Source organism: Augochlora pura, chromosome 7 (assembly GCF_028453695.1).
Source record: "Augochlora pura isolate Apur16 chromosome 7, APUR_v2.2.1, whole genome shotgun sequence".
In the NCBI taxonomy this organism is placed as follows: Eukaryota; Metazoa; Arthropoda; class Insecta; order Hymenoptera; family Halictidae; genus Augochlora; species Augochlora pura.
The window spans coordinates 33,605,553-33,628,324 of NC_135778.1; the positions used below are offsets into that span (position 1 = coordinate 33,605,553).

The 22,772-nt window shown below is 40.0% G+C and overlaps 1 protein-coding gene across 1 annotated transcript; it reads left to right on the plus strand.

Moving 5' to 3' along the window:
* The first annotated feature begins 19,838 nt into the window (after window positions 1-19,838).
* On the plus strand, window positions 19,839-22,749 carry Ste14 (isoprenylcysteine carboxylmethyltransferase ste14). Its single transcript, XM_078187357.1, has 3 exons — window positions 19,839-20,574; window positions 21,149-21,628; window positions 21,886-22,749. The coding sequence occupies exons 1-3, from the start codon at window positions 20,377-20,379 to the stop codon at window positions 22,066-22,068; spliced, it is 861 nt and encodes a 286-aa protein (XP_078043483.1). The 5' UTR covers window positions 19,839-20,376; the 3' UTR covers window positions 22,069-22,749.
* Window positions 22,750-22,772: the final 23 nt, after the last annotated feature.

The window sequence follows — 22,772 nt, forward strand, 5'->3', positions numbered from 1 at the left end:
ATTTTTCCTACTTGATCTTGTATATTGTGTATTGCTGTTTCTTCAACGGAAATTAATTTTGACCAGCATGACGTCTATGTATAAACTTAATAGAACCACAAAAGGTTAAACAGCTGCCGAAATCGTGTCAGTTCAAGTCGCTGACCGACACCGCCTGTCTCGGGCTGTGCGAATTTATTGTATTTACTACTTCCTGACTAGAATAGTCAAGTGTGACATAGTTACAGTGTATGAGGCAAAGATTGTGTTATTTTAGTTGATAGTCGTTAATTTTCTCAATGAAATCGAATTTTTATTTTCGAAATGCTCAAGGGACGGATTAATTTTGTGACTGATTTTCACATCGATCTGTCAATATCTACGGAAAATGATGTATAATATAACATACAACAAAATATAACTCTACATGGTACTAGATAAATGACAATTTTGTTGAATACCTTCAAGTATAGTTTAAATATGTAACAAAAAAAAATGTTGAATCAATAGAAACATAAATATTTTAAAAACTCACAGGCACGCAGATAATTTTTAACTTATTTATCCAAATTCCAATTTTCAGAAAATAATCGATCGATGGTGGTGACATTTTGCTAAACAAAGATATTATTAAACTTTAACAAATATAGTTATCAAGCTACCGATAAATCAATTTAGTATTTTACATCAGACAAATTTTAATTTCATAAATAAATGATCTACAAATTTCTCTTTATCACAAGGCTCGCTACGCTTCAATCACCCTAACCTCCAAAAACTCGTCTGAATCGTTTAACTTGTTCAAGAATAGTACCGCATATATGTACGTTTAGTTTTGTTAAAATTATGGTTGTCCTAAAGGGTAAGGAAAGTAAGAATCAGTTTATAAATCGCATTACAATACTATAAAAAGTTGCAATAAAATCATACAAAAGTTGCAGTACAGAAAAAAGCCTCATTGAACGAACTATTAGGTTGGTGCATATGAAATATCGGTTGTTTAAGTAAATATATAAAACTGTATATCTTTTTTCAAAAGCTGTTGATTACATCAAAATATACCCCGTTTGCTTTACTACACCTTTTTCAACGAGATTTCAATACAGAAATGCCTGTCTTAAACAAATTTTGATCTTTAAAATTAATAAACTCTGATATGGAATAATTCAGACTGTCTTCATTTATATACTATTTAGCCCGAAAAACTCGGGCAGATTTTGAGCAGTTTTAGGGCAGCGTTGCCACTTTCTTCCGCGAGCAACGTCCCTCAAGTATTCGCGGAACTCTTCGCTAGTAACTACACGTTGTCCGACTGAAGAAAGTGACAGCGACCTGTCATAAATAATGTCGGGATTAAGAGAAATAGAACGAACATCAGCATGAAAACATAAACACTTGAGTTTTTCTTCTCTGACGTCAGCTTTCCGGTAAGACGTTGCCAGTAGCTTCGCCCTCGGCGCGTGGCTGTTTCATTACCCACCGCGCGAAGCATGTTGAACAGCTCTGCCTTGTATGATTCCAAATTGAGACTAGTCACAGCCATAATCACGCGCTTGCATTTTACCGCATTTTCGTAACTTCCCCACTACCTCTCGGACTTTAGAGATTATTAACCCTTTGCGCTAGAAGCCATCTTCCACTGGAAATCTGAAATAAATCTTCTGGCTTATAGTATTTCTTTCTTGTGAATGTTTAAAATAGTGAAGGCGGTTGGCGAAAGATCTATATTTTATAAAATTTTATATTTTACTTCATTTAATTTCGCAATTGTTTTGTACGACGTATCCGTAGTTTTTATGGGTTAAACAGTATGTAAATGGAGACAGTCTGAAAAATTCCATACTATAGTTTATTGATCCGAAAAATCAGAATTTCTTAAAGACAGACATCTATGAATTCAACTCGCGTTGGGAAAAGTGTATTGAAACAACTGGAGCACATTTTGATTAAATCAGTAGTCTTTGAAAAAAGTTATGCAGTTTTACATGGTCGCTTAAAAGTCTGATATTTCATATGCACCAACCTAACAAAATGAATGAAAGATAAAGATAAAATTAAATAGATTTTTTCCTGAAGAGGTTAAAATTCAGAATAGAACGAGAAACGTAATACAGTTAATTCGATGACTCGATTATTGTGCAGTAGCTTGAGTAATATTTATGAAAGCTGTTCGGGAAGAGAGACTCGTGGCTCGCGCTGGCCTCGGAGGGTTGGCCGGGGCGTCTTTCATGGATCTTTACAGAGATTATGATCTACAGAAGGATCGGAATCGGGGAAGCAGGGGACACGGCCATCCAGCCAGAAGCGATACATCTTCCTTTAATACGATGTTAGGGGCAACCTCAGCTTATAGAGATCAGAAGCTGCTGGTCGGATCTGTGGTACGCCCGGCCGAGAGACAGAAAGAGAGAGAGAGAGAGAGAGAAAGAGCACGAGAGAGACTGGTAGAGAGACAGCGAGAGAGACAGTGAGAGAGACCGGGAGACCGAGGGAGAACGAGAGAGGTGCCGAGTGGGGCTTATAAGAGGGAATGGTGTCAAGTGGCCGCTTAAAAAAACTCTTCTAAAAAAAGCAAACTTTTCAAAAGCATCATGTATTAGAAGGGCGCGCAGTTAAGAAGATCGTCGAGAGGCCGCCGCCTTGACGTTTCTTCTCCTCGTCGATCCTTTGAAAGGCCCGAGCCAACCCGAGGCCTCGATACCACGCCACCCCTGCCATCGCGTTATTAAAATCATGGTCGAGGCGAGTGCATCCGCGATGCGCTATGCAGCCGCGTTGCTTAAACGGATTTGCTCACAATTACTCGGGAATCCAATTTCCCCTGCTGCTCGGCGAACTAAACACTATGAAACACTTCCGAATTTTTTCGACGCGGATTACCATCGGTAAAAATCGAAAATAGGAAATCGCAAGAATTATTATTACAGATGATTATTATATAGATTCATCTTACTACGATTTATTAGAGATTTAATTCGTTGCGATTCTCGAATTTTCTTAGATTTTTTCATGATAAATACGACTCGTTAAATATTCGGAGGAGATAAATGTCTGATTTTCGTATCGTGAAAGCGGCAGCCATATCGCCGTACTTCGTTTAAATGTTTCATTTAATTTGCCTCTTATCAGGATATCTTTATATGATTTTAAGCGAAACTAGAGTGTTCTATATAGGGTTTTTCACTCGAGTGTGACCCATTATTTTGAAAAGATAGAACAATCTTTATGTGTAGCTTGAATGGTGTCACTTAGTGGTCAGTATACCACAAGGGTTGTTTTTAAAAATTCTTTTTATTGTTACTTTCAAGGAGGTGCATGTTTCTTTTTTCAAGTGACTACATTTATTTTCGTGTGATGACGAAGATAAAGGTCGAACTTTAATTTCGTTTCTAAGGATAATGCAAAATTTGTTGGAAATATGAGCGATCTGCGAGGAATATTCAAAGTTCAACCTGCGTTTTCAAAGTTCAAGTTCACATCTCAGCACGTACTCGCATTCATTTCTTTTTCAGCTATGCCATAACTTTGAAACCTACTGTAGACCACGAATTACCATTCAAATTACACATCAAAAAGCTCCCTCAAACTAAAGAACATAACAAAGGGGTCGCGCTTTAGCGAGACACCCTGTATATTTAGTAGAGTACCAAATCTAATTTTATTAACTTCAAGCTACTATTATCGAACGATTCCAAAAGTCGAATAGTAAAATTTGGCCGAAGATGCCAGACTTGTCCCCGAATTTTCCTCGGCATTTTGGCGGCGGCGAAAATCCGAAAGCGTCTTCGAAGAAGAAAGGCGGGGGGAGGGGCCGCAGGCGGGTTTGATCGACGGGTCACGTTGCCCGCAATGATCGTGGACCAAGTGACTAACGATTGGTCGGTTCGGACCGAGGGGATAACGAGTCACTTCCGCTGTCAATTGCGTGGCCAGTCCATTTGTAAGTAACTCCCGACGATTACCAGCAGAAGCGGCCCGCATCTTGTCACAGGATGCAATTCACGAATACCGTGGCTGCTCGTTTCGATCGTATAAATCGTCGACCGTCGGCGATTTTACGGGGAAACCGATCGTCCCACGTGGCCCGGGCTCCCGGGCTCCCGTGGCTCGGCCGGCAGCGCGGACGCGGACGCGGACGACAACGGGAACGGCGGTGTCCCCCGCGACCCCGACTCGCCGCCCACGCGGAATTAAAGTTCAAGGACGAACGCCAGCCTCGGCCCTAGCCAGCATTCCCATCGTCGTCGTCGAGCCGGTCCGACGCTTGTCAACGCCGCAATTCAAACCGGACCGGTGACGCGCACCATAGAAATCTTCCCCTGACCTTTCTCATCCGAACCATGGCCGGCTCTTCCTGTCTCCTTTGGAAACCCATGGCGACCTTATACCTTAAATCGTACACACATATCTATGGCTTCAATTCGTTTCTACGAAGCAAAGACGAAATCTTCTGTGCGACGTCACGGTGAATAAGATGTATAACATACGCTAGTACGATGTACAGTGGAGTGAATAACTTTTGGTGAAAAGCTTAACAAAATCTGAATACTGCTCTATAAAAAAAACTATAAAAAATAAAAATATACGAATATAGCGTGTGGTTGGATGTTTGCTTAATTAACAGGAAAATATGTAAAAGTTACGTGATATTTATAATTAGTCACAGTGCTCTGTATATTAAAAAAAAAGAATTTAATGTAATATCATATCTGTATATTTTTACCTTAAAAATGCTTCTAAATAGAAATATACAAACATAATATTTTATTATGCTTAAATATCGGTACTTACTTCAGGTCTATAATTATGGAATCAGTAATTACGAGACAGTGTCAATTCACGACGTTAACCAGTATGCGAGATTGTTTAACTTCCGGAAAACGAATCCAATTGATTAAACACGGAATATACATATTTTGATCATTATAATTTCGCATAACGTATTTAAAGTTTAATTGAGACGTTGTTGTTGATTATTTTAATTAATCGAGCGATGCGGTTTCATTCTACATTATTATCGTGCACATGTTAATTGAACGGTGTGATTTGATTCTACGTTATCATCGCGCATACGTTCAATATTACAGCCATTGGCTAGCGATTTTCAGTGATCATCTTTAACTCCACGTGACATAAATGATTTCGTTTTTGCTTCAAGTAATCGATATGAAGTCACGTCTATAAATATGCACAGCATATCCTCCCACATTGTCCATCTATTCGAGAACGACAATGGATAATTTTATAATTATTGTCATAGATAACATCCGACGGAATTAAGTAGATTCTATTGGTCTTTTCCATCCACTGTAAATCACCGTAACAAACGAGTTCTTGCTTTCGTCAAATAAACAAGACAAAAGAAAACCAAACTAATTGTCTGATAAAGACATAAATCTGATAAAGAACCGGAACTTATTTATAACTCTACCTAATATACCGTCCACCCGGTATACGCGCCACTGCGAGACTCCCGGCGCATGCGACACCTACGCTACTCCCCGCGTAACTTATTTTCTCGAGAACCGTGACAGGGGCCAAAAGCTGGTCCCGCGTTCTTCGACTTGTAAAATAAATCGGAGAAGGAGGAGATGATGGCGGCGGGAGACAGTTAGGGGAATGTTTCACGGCCGGCTAATAAACGGCAGGCAGCGCCGCCGCGGGCTTCTCTGCGAGCCTCCCGTTATCAGGGTCCTCCAATTATTGGAACTGACGTGTACACGGATAACGGCACCAGGGACGTGTGCAGGCGGCCAGAAAAGAATGGTTGACGCAAACAGCGCGTCCGGGCCTGGCCTCGAGCCGATATTCAGATATCGACGTGGAATTTAAAACGTCGACGACGACGCTTCACCTGCGCCCTACCACCCCGTGGAACCACCTGACCAGGCTGGCGCAGGCCGATGGCCTAGGGCGAGACAGTGTCTTTTGCCATGCAAAGCAGCCCTCGGTGAACCGGTAACCAGCCATTGCGACGTTATTAGATCAGCCTGTACACCTGTGTCGTTCGGGGAATCTCGTGGCTGCGTTAAATTATTGGCTCTTTGTGGAATGCCAGAAAATGGGACGGGAAACGGATACGCGATCCACTTTTCACGGGAGATCCCCTGAGAATTCCCGGGCAGCCTGCGGGCATTAGACTTAACCCTAGGTTTACAGGACCCGTTAAAATGATTTAATTTTTCATCTTTCCATTCACTATTGATACACGGAATTTAAGGCGTGCTGTGTGATATCATTTCAAGACTGTTTTTATAGTTATTACAGTAGACATGTGTCGTATTAATTTAAGGAGCTGCGGTTCACTTGACAGTTCAATCGAACTCTGTGTCAAGTTATTTGAAATGTTTGTATTTGTTTCTCCCTTCTTATAAGATTACAACCGATGCCGTAGTGTGAGAGTATTATAAATATATTTATACTCATTTCTAAATTTTTTTGTATCATATTAAATATAGTTATGTTATGTCGGCACGACACAACGGGAAAGTTCCCCAAAAAAAGAAATGCGGAAACGAACGCTAATATACATAATAGGTAAAATTAACTAGGAGAAACAAAATCGATTAATTCTCTTTTAAAATTTAGATACATGTAATCCAATAATAAGCTTCAATTTTATATAAAAATTAAAAAATGAATAAGTAGCTTTAGTGGCTGAGAGTAGACATACGTTCGCAAAGAGTTCTAGGACTGTCTTCAACGATACGATACCATAAAACTTAACACCAAACACAAAACGTTAATAAGAAATTACAATTTATATTAAATCAGCAGGTGATAACCCCCTCCTGTAGCCTCTATTTCCAGAAAACGAGGGACTCAAGCCTGGCCGATTATAAAAAAACAACGTCTCCTGTCTTCCGTCACCATCTCACTCCTCCAGGTCTCATCCTAGTCTCTTCCATTTTATCTTCATTCCACACTTTTGATTGTTATTATCTAAATTACACACTGAACAATAGGCGCGATCAGGTGAAGCGACCGATCAATCTTTTTCTTCGCCGAAGTTCGTTTCGTAGGTCATAGAGACAAGTGGGGCCAACAGGACTACAGGTGAGAGGGCCTGCTGGACCCCCCCTTGCCCCACGACAGGAATTACGCCATATTTTCAGCAACGAACAATAGAAGTGATGAAACGCTTTCAAGACGCAGTGGCGCGCGGTTTGGGTGAAGCGGGCCAGTAATCCCTGCTTGGCGGATGAGAGGACGGTCCGGGCAATTACTGAAACCCACGAAGCCGGGTAAATCAAATTTTATTAGACACCAGTGACACGGTAATTCTTCGGCGAAATTTCAGGGCAGGGCCTCGCGGCCGGAGGCATCGAAGCCGGAAATTAGCAGGCCGAAAGGTGAACGCAGAGACGTCCGCGCGCGGCGTGCTTTGTGCAAGCGTGCAAGGCCGCTCCGAGCCGCACCGAGTCGCGCCGAGCCGCCTCGAAATGGACCGAAAAGGATTTTAATTAAACGGAGCTGCACGGAAAAGTTTCTCCATCCGGGCGAAAGACGTTCGCGCCCCGATGGAACATAAATTCCACGCTAATAATCGCCCTTATTTTTCCACCGCGGTCATCCCTCTTTCCCGTGACGTCACGGACAATGCGCCGGAAGAATGACGGGAAACAGGAGTTGCTATTGTTGTTTCCACGCGGCAGGAAATTCTCGAGCTGCTCGAAAGTTGGGAGTTTTATCAAATAAAATCAACGGGAGAGGAACATTTGTATCCAGATCCAGACGGAACCCAGAAATTTTATGCCAAAAAAGAAACTGAGTAATTCAGTTTTGTGATCGTGATTTTGTCAGGTAAATTATAAAATTGGCTGTCTGAAGCTGTAATGATGCAACGAGTTCGAAAATGTTAGATTTGATGTTTATCTCCCTGTTTATTCATGTAGAGATTTAACTCGTTCACTGCCACTGCTTTATTACAAAAAGGAAGGATTTTTTTTATTACTTTCTAGTTATTATTATTTCTCGCTTATTAGTATTTTTTACTTATTATTATTTAGTTGTTATTATGCTTTGCTTATTATTGCTCTATACTTATTATGTTTTGTTTATTATTATTCTTTACTCATTATAATCCTTTGCTTATTATTGTTCCCTTCTTCCCAATATTTTTTACTTATTGTTGTTCTCTACCTCCTATTATTTTTTACTCATTATTATCCTTTACTTATTGTTGTTCCCTTCTTCCTATTATCTTTTACTTACTATTTTGTTTTACTTATTACTATTTTTACTTACTATTATTCTTTTCTGCTAATTACTATATTACACTTCCTGTCACATTTTATTTATCATTATATATTCATTTAGAGAAAAGGAACAGCATTGTTCAGAACAGATTTCACTAAAATAGAAAAAGTCCCCACGCAGTGAGGATAAAAATTTGTACAAATAAAACACTTAAAGCGTATCTTTGCAGACCAATTTTAGAGTCAGGTAGAACGAGGTTGTAAAACATCAGTTTTAATCTCTTGGAGAAAGGCACCGTGTAAAGTAGCTTTGCCCGTCTCGCGTCGCAATTTTCTTTTTCTCAGAAGTTTCGTCATTTATTATTGCAAAGCCGTAATACCGAAGTCGCGCCACCAAGAAAGTCGTTAATTGTAATTGAACACAAGAGGAACAAATACGTAACGCGCGTGGAATTCTGGGCGAATTTTAGCCGAGCTTGGTTTAAATGTTTCAGTAAATAGTGCGACGCCGGTGATGCAGAATTAATTAATTTGCGTAATTAATGCAGCCTGCTAAATCGTGTAACATAAATCAGGATCGACTTGTTATTAATATCGAAAGAAACTGTAATAATTATATTCAATTATAAGCATGTTTTGATGTTACACTTTCCAATTGGTTTCCGTGATTTTTATCTAAATCGAGAAGTTGATGTAATTAAAATATAATAAAGATATTAACGCGCTCATGTTAATAATTAATGATGAAATAATAATTAATACAACTAACCCTAATATTATTATAATTAATATCTTCTTAAGAAATATAATTTATTTTAATTCCTTTATACATTTTAAAGAATTCTATCATAAAATCCTAAAAATCCTCGATGTACACTCTTCCCTCCAGTTTTGCAAATATAAAACGTTCTTTTAATTAAAAAAGTATTACATTTTTAAGGAGCTATTCATACTTCTCCCACGCATATTATTAAAACTTGTCTCGCGAACATCGCCAATAGCGAGTGCGTCCGCCGCGTTAGAATGGAGCCGCATCGTATGTTCGCCGGGGTGCGCATCCACGTGGCAACGGAGGTGCACCCGGAACGGAAACGCATCCTCGGCGGCGCGTAACGCGATCCCGCGATGGTTAAACGGCAGGGACGCGCGGGCTCGTAATTGAAGAGACCACGGAAATACCGGGGTGTCGTTAACATGTGCAACGTGACAAGAGCGCGGAGACACTTCGGGGCGCAATTAGGATCGGGCCTACGCAAGTCTCGAGCCCCGACGAAACTGGGACAGAGTAAATAGGCGAGCGCACAAAGAGAGAGCTCGGGCGTTCAAGAAACGGAAAATGAGTCCTGGCTCGCGCTACGCCTCGTGCAGGCTTAATCACATAATCATCGGTGTCTACGCGACCTTTAACGACCACACTTTTCCAAGGCTGCGAAGAATATCAGGTGTACCAGGCTGGCTTGGTCGCAGCACGTCTTAGACGTTTACGTCATCGAGGAAGGCGGTTCCGTCAACCACGCGATGACCAGACTGCGGATTTTATGCGCTTATTGCAAGAATTGACGATAGCGTAGAAATTATTATGCACAGTTTATGCTTAACCCTTTCGGTACGAGCACCCTGTCATGGTCGATGCTCCTTTATATGAAGATTTTCCTAAGCGTTGAATCAAAACTGTGCTTAATAAAGCAATGTTGTTTAACAAAAAGCGTTGCTTGCAGCTTTTATATTAAAAGATAATTATATAAAGTTTTGTAATTTGTACCGGACATCACATGAATGCCGGATACATTCGGCACTCGTATCGAAAGGGTTAAATATGCAGGGTGTTACATAAATGTTTTACAATCTGAAACTGAGAGGTAGTTGAGGTTATTTCAAGCAATTTTTTCCTTTACAAGAACTTTCTCCGAGGCGTTGTTAAAGAGATATCAATGAACAATATTAGTCAATGAGAAGCGACCCTTGACTAGCGCTAGGCAGCCGTGCCGTTCGGCTGTCTTGCATTAGAAGAGCTCGTTTCTCATCGATCACAGTGTTTCATTAATAGATCATAAACAAAGCTATGAATTGAATTTTAGCGAAAGAAAAATTACGTCAAATCACCGCAGGAATTCCTCATTTCTCGAGTTGCAATAATTTTGATACATCCTGTACGCTTAATCTATTTAAACGTACATACAGTAATGGTATTAGAACTGATTAATTACTCTCGCGAGGTATTTCGATATGAAATTATTATTAAACTAATATAAATAAATTACTTCCGTTTCGTATCATTGTGTTTGCTCTAAGAAGATTTGTTACAAATTCATCAAGAACTCGATGGTAATTAACAATAATAGTCGAATCACTGTTCACAAAGTGGCAAATTTACATTAATATAATTCATTGCGCCACGGAAAACTGTGATATCGCGTTTCAACATGATATCAATCATTGTTCAATTTATACTGTTGCTCGAAGCATGAAATACTGTTGTATCTATGAAATGTAATATGCTAATTTAAATAGAAATAATATAGATCGATGAAACTGTTTCTGACTTCGAGTTAAAACATCTTAGAGTGCGAAGGATTAATTATATTGTCATATATTAATTATAGTAATCAAATTATATTATTATATATTAATTATAGTAATCAATACTGTAAGGAACTTGATTAAATGAATATTGTGAACTTTTATTACATAACGAAATACACAAAACGATTTCTGTCCTCACGTGGCGTCGCCAAAGAAGTGCCGCCACGTTCCGTCCTCGCTCGCCCGATCGATGATCCGAATCATTCATTTGTTTCTCACACACAACCATGCATTCATGTTCACCTTATTACTATACATTCATAAAACCGCACACTCTTCTTACATACCATACACTCTCACCCATACTATACTCTTACAATACTTAACGTTTATATTGTTACGGCGAATTGTCCCAATCAAATTGCTGTAACGTCGTACTGCCTTGAAGTGGACAACCCTTAAGGAAATAACTGAAGATAGGGGTTGTCACGGAACCGTTGTGCCGACGAACAGTCGACAATAGAGATCGAACCGCCGAGCGATCAACTCGTGTTGTCATAAAGAACTGTACAATAGTAGATATTCGGAACACAATTATAAACAGTGTAGACTATGAATAAAATGCCGCGTCGTATATCGCGTGGAGCCAACGGAGCTCTCAACAATATGTAGACAAGCAGAGCAGTGAAATGCACGACAAGCAAATTGTATTGAATGGTTTACAAGTTGAACGAACTTTGAAGTCGATTATCACGAAAACGGAGCACCGGATGAAAAAATGTTATATCAAAATATTTTCTTATTTTTTTATGTAGAACCACATAAAAATAAAATAATTGATTTGAAATATTTGTAAACTAGGATATGTACTTTAACCCTAGAAAGATAACCATATGACAACGTACGTAAAAGATAACCATACGCTTCAGAGGCGCATGCTTTTCTAAGGCGTCAATTTTATACTAACAATGGATATTTATTTAACTTAATCTAGTCATTTTAAAGGTTTGGCATTATTGTAAAAATAAAATGCATTTATATTATATTTTTTTATATTTTAAGTAATTTTAAACTTAAATCACTAGACCTCTATGAAAAATCAACAGTCTTCGGTCTATTTCGCAGGCGCCTCTGCGACGTAGGTTATCTTTCTAGGGTTAAACCATAACAGATCAGAAAATTCGATAGAACTGTTTCAAACAAATATATAGAGCAATAATGACGCAAGTACCACGGTGTCCGAATATTAAATCGAGTAACTGTATTTGCCGACGAATCGCGCCTGCAGTGACGGATACTCCGCGTCCACGTTCCACAGGTTTTCTGAAAGGGGCCCCGCACCGGGCCCGCGAACGCCGGAGTATGTTCCGATTAGCAATTTAAACGTCGGTGGAAGGATGGTTACGAAGTTACGGGGGGCATCCGGCTCGGGAGCAAGATACTTGCCGGAATAGGAATCGCCCGGGGCGTTTCTTTCCACGGGGGAAACGCCGTGTTCCGTGCCCGAGAAATTACGTTACACACCTGGAACGAGGTTTTTCGGGAGCGCGGCCCGGCCCCGCCGCTCTCGCTCGGCTGCTGCTGCTACGTGTCGTCACGTCCGCCCACCGAAATAACATGTTTATGCACGGAAAAGAAAGCCCGCCTCCCGCCGCGTTGCATCCCGCCGTGCGCCGCGGATACCGTCGACTTCTAATATCGAGACGCCTCCGCCCCACGCGAACGGAAATCGGAACTTGTCTGCGAAAATTCAACCGGCATGTTGCTCCCGTAACTCGATAGCACCCGGAGCTTTGACTCATCAGCTCAGAGGCTGGACAAGACTGCCGACGATTTTAATTGGCGATACACTGATTTCGGCTGCGACCACGTTGATCAAGACCCGGTGGTTCTTGGTTCGTTAGGTTATGTCTGCGTGGGTGTCCGGTTATTGGCCAGTGTCTTCGTCAATTAAGGGCGGACTTGATCAATACTTGCATTACGAGTGTAAACTGAATCGCGAATGCATGATAAATACATGTTTAATATTAATGTGTCCCGCAAGTTTTCTCCTTCTTTTTGATGCGATATCAATAGACGATATTTGTTGTTGATTTATTGTGTTATATATGAACAATTCTGCTTTATTCACCTTCTTCCATTTCTCCGGAAGACTCGTTATGCTCTTTTTCCAAAAGAGTTGAGACTTACTTGCAAAATATTCATCGAACTGCGTTTTTATTTCGCTGTCGGATTTCTGACTTTTATCACGGAGAGAATTTTTTAACGAGAGAAACATAATAATCGGACGAGGCAAGGTCTGGGAAGAACGGAGGACCAGGTAGAATGTGCCAATAAAAATGTAATAGTTTCTGTCGCATATTTACATAAATAATTACATTATTTGAAAATAAAATAATTAGTATAAATGTAGGTTAAATTATAAATATCTTGTAAATAGATTTATATTATAAATACAAATTGAATTATAAGTATATTATATACTACTGTTGAATATTGATTGTTTTATATACTACTACTGATATTGTTGAATTATATACTACTGTGATCAAAAAGTAAGGTGAAATTATCATTTAAAACTCCCGGGCATTAGGAAGACAGGTAAATTTTTTTTTCCTAGGTTGGTAGGACTGTCTATAACATTTGCCAAGCGTCTGTTTGTCAAAAGGTTTAATTATCTCCGAGTTACACGTGTTTTTGATTTGTAAAATTGATTGATGAAATTGATTTGTAAGAATAAATAAAGAATTTACAATTTATAAACAAATTCACCTTACTTTCTGATCGCAGTAGTATGTCCTAAATATGCTTACACCACAGTATATTGTAATTCTGTGCTAAATATTCCTATAACATTAATACTGATAAATATATACAAACTGAATTATAAGTATATATTAGATATAGTTGCATTATAAATTTAAACTTAGATATAAATATGTTACAGGTATAAATTTAATTATAAACATGTTACAATTATATTCATATTAAAAATATGTCCGAAACATAGTTATATCATAAATAAAATACAATTATACATTACAAAGACAAATTGAATGGCGCTGTCTTAAATCTTGAATCTATTAAGCGCGGTCTGATCCTGTGTTTTTTAACATCTATCCAAGCCAAATTAAATACAAACAAAATTGATAGTTATTCATATTACAACACAACACTTAGTAATAATTAATACAATATATACTTATTAATACAATGATGCAACATCGCGCCAACGATTCTTATTATACATCCTAAATAAATAAAACTTCGGTTTTTTCTATCCCTATGTGGTTTCGTGGGAGTCTGATGCGTGGGAAACCGCGACGCGCGAGGCCTTCTGTTTATGGAAAAGCGCTGGTCGCTGCCTAACAGTCGCTGCAGGGGAGATAAGAATTTCGAGGGATACAGAGTTTGGAAAAATAACGCGGTATGAACGGATCCGTACGTATCAAGGTTAAACGCAGCCTATGTCGTCCAAGGGATTTTTGGCACGTGTCCTTAGTAAATGAAACTCGGACCGGATGTAAACAGATTGGCCGATCTTAAGTCACGGAGCGCGGGATGAGTGCAAGGCGTGGCGCGTCTTTCGAAATTCATGAAGAATACGGGGCTAATTAGCACGGTTAACGGGTCCGTTGTTTTGTCGGGCAGCTATTAGCGGAGTTAGCGGGCCGGCCGGAATTGTTGCTAGTAAACATTCATGAGGCAATGTCTCGCGGGCGGCCGGGAAGGCGAATCGCGAGCATCCCCGTAACTACGCAGCTAATTACTTATCTAATCCGGAATTAGGGGTCGGGGCGAATGGTTTTCCGGCGGCGCGCGGCCCCCGCGCTGTCGCCGCGCTTTTATCCGCTGTAAATTAAAACTGACGTTCCGCCGTTATTTCGAGCGCCTCCCCGTGGAATTGTAAGTCGGTGGTCCCGCTTGTCTTTTTTTCCCTCCCTCCGTTTGCGAAGGAATGAAAATTCGCCCGGCCCGGTGGCCCGCGGAAATTGAGAACGAGTTTTGACGTCAACCTGCCGGCGAACCGGGTCAAGCTCTTTAGCGCGTAATTATTTCCAGGGGCCGCAGAAACGATGCGCGTAAATGCTCGGCGCGTGCTTTAACGTCTACTAACATGGCCCGGCGACGGTCGATAACCGATCGAGGCGAACGAGACACGCCGGTACTTCGAAGGATACTCCGGCCCGTTCGGAAAATTCTGAGCGATTCGGCCTCGTGAGGGATCGCTGTTAGGGGGGTTGGTTAAGTTCGCATTCGGAGCCGTAACCGTGGGTTTATACTTGGCAGAGAAACCAGCTGGAACTGTTCTTGCTTGTAATTTGTCTTCCATCGAACCACCTGCCGTGGATGAAAAGAAGTATCCGTACATCACGTGGAATAACTTTCTTAGAACTGTACAGAGCGATCAGAATTTTTTGGGGGCTGTGCTATGGGGGTTGCGTTCGCTGGGCAATAGCTGGAAAATTATTTTATGCTATAAAAGATACTTCTGTGAAAGTTTGAAATTTAACTCTCATGGTTAGTAACATAAAAAGTTGCTTTGATAATATTCACCGTGCACATTTTGCGATAAAAGTTATTGTAAAATAATACTGTACAAGTTTTAAAATTAAGAACGAATAGCTTTGTTAAAATATAAAATTTTAATAGATTTTCCTTACAAAAATTACAAAGTCAGAATTCTCATTATAATTTATGAATGAATCACTTAGTATTTTCACTTTGAAAATGGTGTTTCTATAAAAGTTTGATTCTCTGGCATGATAGAAGAATTAAAGATAATATTTTCTCAACTATTTAATCCGTTTTTATTAACTATTCATGTCAAGGTTATGTTTATAACCTTTATGGCTATTAACTATTTATGTTTTACACATAAGAAAATTTAAAAAAAAATACACTTTGCTGATTTATATGCACGTAATGACTGTTTAACCAACCCCCATCAATCGACGCCGCTTCTAAAGGCACTCGTAGTCCCGATTCCCACCTGTCCTCGGTTAAAACCCTTCCCGGAATCAATGGAAGGACTTTGAGCACTCGACCACCCTTCTGGGATCCTTCGACGCGCGTCGGGAACGAGGGAGAAAAAAAAAAGCGCGCTCGCCGAGAAGGGCGTGAAGGGACGCGAGGGTGCGAAACGGGACGCGGTCCGTTAGGAAGACACGAGCGGCGGATTGCGGTTGTTGCGCCTGTACAGATATTGATCGGGCAGGTCACGCAACAGGCTGCTTGTCAGGACACACTCGTCAGTTTTCTGCCAGCCAGGAAACTCGCCCAAGGATCCTCCTCGTCGACGTTAACTCGCGGCCGCTCGACGGATCCGCGCGCTGCATACCCTAAGCGACGTTCCGGAACCGTCGACGCACCATTAATAATTCACTATGGCGTCTGGCGTGCACCACATTTTCGGTTTCTCTTAATAATACCACTCTCGAATCCCCGCGAAACTTCCAACGGCACAATCGGTCCCTTTGAGCTGCGGCGACCTCAAAAGCATGGAGATCCGGCACGGAATAAGTTCCCGATTGAGTTACCCAATCCGTGACAAGCAACTCCTCCATTATCTCTTTGCCCCTATCCTACGACTGGTCTTATCTACACCGTCTTCTCGCTCGCTCTCCCTCTCTCTCATGCTCTCTCTCTCTCTTGCTCTCTCTCTCTGTCTCTCTTTCTATATTCATGCCCTTCCCCCTTGCCTAGGCGCTTCACAGCGCCGCCATAACCGTTTACAAACAGTCGCTCGACAAATATCGGGCTGGGTTCCAAGACGTTTTGAACCGGGGCTTTGCGGAGTGTTCTGCAGGTGCCATTCTGGGACCTTCGAGCAACAAGCGAGCGTCCGTTTAGTACCTGGATTATTAGGGTGGTATGTTAGGCCTATCTGTGTTAGGTCGTGCGATAAGTTCGTTCGCAAATTTCTGACGCGTTCGAGAAGAGACGAGGAAAATTACAGCGATTTGAGGATACAGTTCGGGTGAATTTTAAGATATGTTCTTGTGGGAATATCTTTATGCAATTTAGCTTAAATGAAAGCTGGAAGCGTATACTTTTGAACAGGGCATATTAGACTGTAATAAAGTGGCGAGGTTTGTTTGGTGAAATTCAAAGGTGTCTTGATCTTCGACGTCGGGGGGTTTTATGATGTGTTTTGAAATATGTTGTTTCATATGTGATTTTGAGTTTTCGTGGGGATATTTTTATGCTACTCGGATTAAATGAGAGATGGAAGTTTCTACTTTAAGACAGGCTAAACTGAATTGTGATAGAATTACGAGATCAGTTTAAGAGATTGAATGGAAACGACCTCTGGCATATCGGAGTTTTGAGATGTGTTGTGAAATATATTGAGATATGTAATTGTTACATATGTTCTTATCAGGTAATTTCTATGCAATTTAGCCTAAATGACAGCTGAAAGTATCTACGTTCAATCAAGGTAAACGAGATTGTAATAAAACGACATCATTTTGAAAAATTAAAAGAAATAGTCACAATGTCATTGTGGAATTTGTTGGATTTGAAAAGAAAAATTCAGATAAATTTTTAAATATGTTGTCGTGTGGATGTTTCTATTTAAATCAGCTGAAATGACAGCTGGAATTGTCTAGTTTGAGATGAGGTATATTAAGTTCTAACAGAGTGACGAGGTGATTTTGAAAAATTAAAAAGATCGAACTCTAACACCGTTGGTTTTACAAAATTTAATACGAAAAGTTCAGACGAATTTTAACGTTCATTTCCGTAGAACTATTTCTATGCAACCTAGCTTACATAAAATCCTGCGGTGTCTACTTCAAGAAAGGGTAGTATAGGCTGGAATAGTATAATAAATCCGTTTCGGCCGACGACTGTTATACATATATTTCTACAAGAAAACACGATCTTATTACAGAACCTAAAGAACAAGATTTTGCTCTCCAATAAATTCTGCCGGAGAGCTGTGGTGTCATCTTGAGACCTTCGAGGAACAAGCAGCACCGAAGAGTCCATTTAGGACCAGGGCCATTCAAGCGATATGGCGTGGGACGGTAAGAAATAAGCGAAAAACGAATAACTGAAATATACGATGATAAAAACGCAGAAAGAATTTAATAATACCGATACACTACTTTCAACTTGCCAGAACAATTAAGAGAAGCAATTTACTCTTCTTCCATCTCTATTTCTTACAATTAAATTGAAGAACTTTTATTTTGCATAAAGTCTGTAAATTAACTAATGTACATATATCTAATCTAAAGTACAGTTTCCAAACCGTATTCTGGCACCCCTTACGACCAAAATCTTCAACGCAAGAGTATTTACCAAACGGTTATCAGTTTGATGTCCTATCAAAGTAACACAGAGTCCGTTACGTAAGGCCTAGTTACACAAAACCCCAGCTTGCCAATAGATACTAACGGGAATCCCGGACAGAGCCGATACGGGCGTTGTCTGGAGCCGTTAGGCAAAGAACGGCCAATCAGACGTCCGTGTTGGCCGGCAATTAGCGACGGATTGGCCGGGAAGAGGGAAAAAACGGGGAGACTTGCCGGCGAGGCAAAAAAATTGGCAATTCGACTGTGGTACGAACGCCCGGCTTCGCCTCGGCGAAATATTGCCGTGGCACTGTGAATACAACTTTGATTGGACGTCTCGTGTCCAATAACGTTGTTGACGCTCGCGTCCCGTTGTCAGGCACGATGTACGCTCGATGATACTAGGAGGACCACGCCAATGGGAGCCCGTCCCCCAGGTGAAGGTAAATCAATTTGTCCGATCAGAGGCACGCGGTGCCCGAAATTGGACCGTCTAACGGCCGCAATCAGGATTAACAGCTCGCCGAAGGAACAACGTTTCCCGGGAAACGTTCAAGGGATTCGACGGCAGCGTAACGATTCGGACTTTTCTTTTTTTGCTTTCGCTCCCAGCGATAGATTAACGCACCCGGGATAACGGCAGGCATCGCCTCGAGGATACCGGCTATTCTACTTCTGCTGGATTCCTGTCTCCCCCAAACGTTTGCGTCCTGTTTTCTCTGGCAACAGACGCTGCTTCCTGCTCCCAGAACTTACCAGACGGGGAAACAGCTTGCTACGTTCCGTCTTGCCTAGATTCCCTAATTTACGCTGTTATTCATTGTAAGAATTGCTTCCGTGAACTTTCAATTCGTTTGAAAATAAATTGGAGCTCTGTGAATTTTATTTGTCACGGATCTGTGACTGCTATAATTTCATCGCTTCTTTCGTATGCTTTAAGATAATTATTCGTAAATACAAATTAATCTAGCCTAAAGTGTGTTCTTTTAGCTTTAATTTGATATCGTAAAAGTTCCGAAATTTTCTGGGAAACGTATAGAAAAGTTATTTTTCCGGAGCCCTTGCATTTGAGGATATGTTGGTATGCTAGACATGGTGTTGTTTGTTCTTCATTTTTAATGCGTACTGTTGTTGTTTTTGAACTTAAGCATATCTAGCGTAGAGTGTAAATCTCGAGCTTTAATTTGGTACCCCGCGCAACGAAAATCTTCAACGGGTTAACGTTTTTCAAATGTTTATCAGTTTGCTGTTCCAAGATTGATTATTCGTGCCGCTTTGCTCATAAAAGGTCATGTAAATTCCGGCACGAATTTACTGCTGTGTTCAAACATTTAAATAGCGCCACTTCATGCATCGGTAGAACGCTCAAACTGTTCGCTGAATTACCGACAGGTGTGGGTGTAATTACCGACAGTGTGGATATAAGTAGTTAATGTTTTCTACTTTATCGATAATTTTTAATATTAATTATATTTATGATTTATGGTAATGAAGTTTATGCCACCTTGTAAATGTTAATTCAATTATAATTGTTTCCTACCAACTAGTCATTCGGTTGATTAATAAACTGAATTATTAAAAGATAATTCTGATTTTTAAGCAATACTATTATTTATTAATTTGATAATTTCGTATCTAATATTTAATTAAATTATAAGTGTTGAATGAGAATATTTGCATTATATGGTTTATTTATATAAAAACCTTCACAAAATATATGTGACATCTAGCGGCAAATTTTGTAACTAATTTGGGGAGAAGTTTGGGCGTTTTGCTGCTGCATGGATTGGCGCTATTCGGGTGTCTGAAGACAGCTGAAAACTCGTGCTACAATTTACATGGCGTTTTATGAGCAAGGCGGCACGAATCATTTGTTCGATAATTCGGTATTGGAACATGAAATGGAAAATTGTTTATAACTAGTACAATGGGCGATTTTACTAAACAGATAAGGCACAGAAGTGTTTGCTGGATATTCTGGTATTCATTTTATGACTATTGCTGGTGAATATATATAAATAATTGAGTAAATCATGTAAAAAGTTATGAATGTTGGGTTCCATCGAAGACTGTGGCATTTAATCCAACAGCGAGAAGTGAGGACAATGTTTCTGTGTCGGCATAGAATAAAGTAGCTTTGCCTTGAAGTGGATGACGGCACACATTTGATTCGTAGTAAGATGATATTTGTCAACATCGGGAATTATTGATATGCTTCCCGTTGCCAGTAAAAAGGATTAGATTCGTGGCACAGACTTAGGAGCCTAAATCTGTGGTTCATGGACAGTGGATTAAGCAATTACGTCGTCACACAACGATGGTGATCCATTCGAGCACTACGAAAGCAGCGAGTCAATTGTCGAGTGCGTAAAATGTTGTGCTACGATGGAAAAGTTAGTTTATTTTGTTTTATTGTGGCCGGGATAGTGGCGAGTTTGCCAGGCGTCTTTTTGAGGTTAGAGTTCGACGTTTACCGGCACTACTTCAGCAACGTCTGGCTAGTGCATTTATTTCAGTATGCACTGCTGAATTTTCTACTGCTATTTGTATTTCGAGGCTTCACCTATAAGGTAAATATCGCTCGATTAATACTGTTGCGTGCAACATATAGGGTGTCTTCGTTAAATTGGATCATTGCTACGTTGTTTATTGTTCTATAATAAAATTCCGCAGGTCAAATGATACTGTTTTAAAGGCTGCACATAACAACGGGAAGAAGTTTTTTTTTTAGTTCATTTATTTACGAAATTTTAAGTTCGTCATTATGTTTTTAAACGACACTCCGTATATATTTTTTAATATCCTAATAGATCGCGAAGAGACGAATTCGACGAGTATAGTAACAATATGTTTTGGTTTACTCGATCTGCAAATTTTTATGTCTGAAAGGCGAGTGTCTTCAAACTTTCAGACACGGATATTTCGAGATTGTGTAGATCGAAGGGCATGGTTATTGTACCTGTTGGTTTTGTCTTTTCATGATCTGTGAGAATGTGAACAAATCCAATGTCTTTGGAAGTTTATAAAAATAATATAGCTTTGCCCTGAGAAATTGTATCATGTAATGATAAAACAGATATTTAACGAAGGAATCTTGCACACGCATATTCAAATGTATATCTAATTATGTCTCTATTGTTGCAGGTTGCAACTAGAGCAGTGTTCTTAGGCTACGCGTATGGAATTGGCCTGCTAATAGCCCTAATCTTACCATCCTCATGGCAGATGTTTGGTGTCTACATCATTGTACTAGCTACATTTCACTACTCCGAGTTCCTGAGCATAGCATGGATAAATCCTAGCACTCTATCTATAGGTAGCTTCATTTTAAATCATAGCATAGCCTATGGAGTGGCAGCGTGCTCCAGTTGGATAGAGTTTATCGTGGAGAGAGAGTATTTCCCAGAAATGAAGGAACCCTCCTCCATATCCTACTTTGGCTTAGTACTTTGCATCGGTGGAGAAGTATTGAGGAAGCTGGCCATGTTTACAGCTAAGCATAATTTTAACCATATTGTACAGAGTGAGAAGAACGAGAACCATGAACTAGTCACTTATGGAGTATACAAGCTCTGTAGACACCCCAGCTACGTGGGGTGGTTCTACTGGTCCATTGGGACACAGGTAATTATCTAAAAGGAATTATAAATTAATTTCTACAATCGAAGAAATTTTCATACACTGGCGCGCTGTAGGCGTATCTTTAAAAATTATTTAAATTCATTTAAATGTTAATAATGTTATTAAAAAATATACCGTTGTATTCACGAGAGTCCAAAGAATTATTCTATACAACAATAGTTCACTTAGCTGATACGGTTTGGCTAGGAAAAATTCGTGAAGCTGAAGGGTAAAATGTAATCATTTATCTCAATTTGCAGCTGATACTCCAGAACCCGTTCTGCTTATTGGCCTACGCGATAGCGTCCTGGAAATTCTTCCATTCGCGTATCCTGCTGGAGGAGATCACGTTGCTATACTTCTTCGGGCAAGATTACGCCGATTACCAGAAGACGGTGGGCACGGGGCTGCCGTTCATATCCGGTTACAAAGCCAATTTATAGCAGCCGGTCGCGGTATGAATGCATAAATAAGTGTCCGACTTGTTGCTCAGCGACGATATTAACCAGTTTCTTCTTAACAAAATTATATTTATTGTCTCATTTGTTTTTGAAGAATTATCCCATATAACAATAGGCTACACTTTCATTGTTACGAATAGATACTTTCAAGTTGATCGGTTACACGGTTTCTTATTTTTTTTTTTTAGCTTGCTTTTATACTTATTACGTAAATACATATACATGCGTATGTATATATGTACCGCACCACGGCTGTGATGCTCTGCGGCTAACACTTTTGCGTCGACATTCAGAAAAGCATTCATTCGGACAGTTACGAAGTTGCTAGACTCTGTTCTTATCATTTTTGGCGTTGGTGAATGTAACGTTCTCTGTACACGGACATTTACAATGAATCGATGTCTCTGTTCTGGTAACAGAACGCGGATAATTCGTTAATCATACAATATTGTCGGCTACGAGAACTGATCGCTACGCAGTGTTCCATTTCCCATAGAAATCTAGAAAAATCTCTGCACATGTAATTGACAATGAATCATTCGACAGACAGACAGACAGGCGTTACTGTAAAGTAATCTTGTTGTTCCGTTTCTTCTTCTTCCACCTTTCTCTCGCTCTTTTTTTTTTATCTACGAGGTCTCAACGGAAGTACAATATATCATTGTAATATTTCGCAGCCAATAAAC

Bases quoted from the DNA above. Each gene is read 5' to 3' on its own strand.
- Ste14 (XM_078187357.1), top strand. From the start codon at position 20,377: ATGTTGTGCTACGATGGAAAAGTTAGTTTATTTTGTTTTATTGTGGCC. The intron at 20,575-21,148 runs GTAAATATCGCT...CTATTGTTGCAG, and splicing joins TTCGAGGCTTCACCTATAAG to GTTGCAACTAGAGCAGTGTT. The intron at 21,629-21,885 runs GTAATTATCTAA...CTCAATTTGCAG, and splicing joins ACTGGTCCATTGGGACACAG to CTGATACTCCAGAACCCGTT.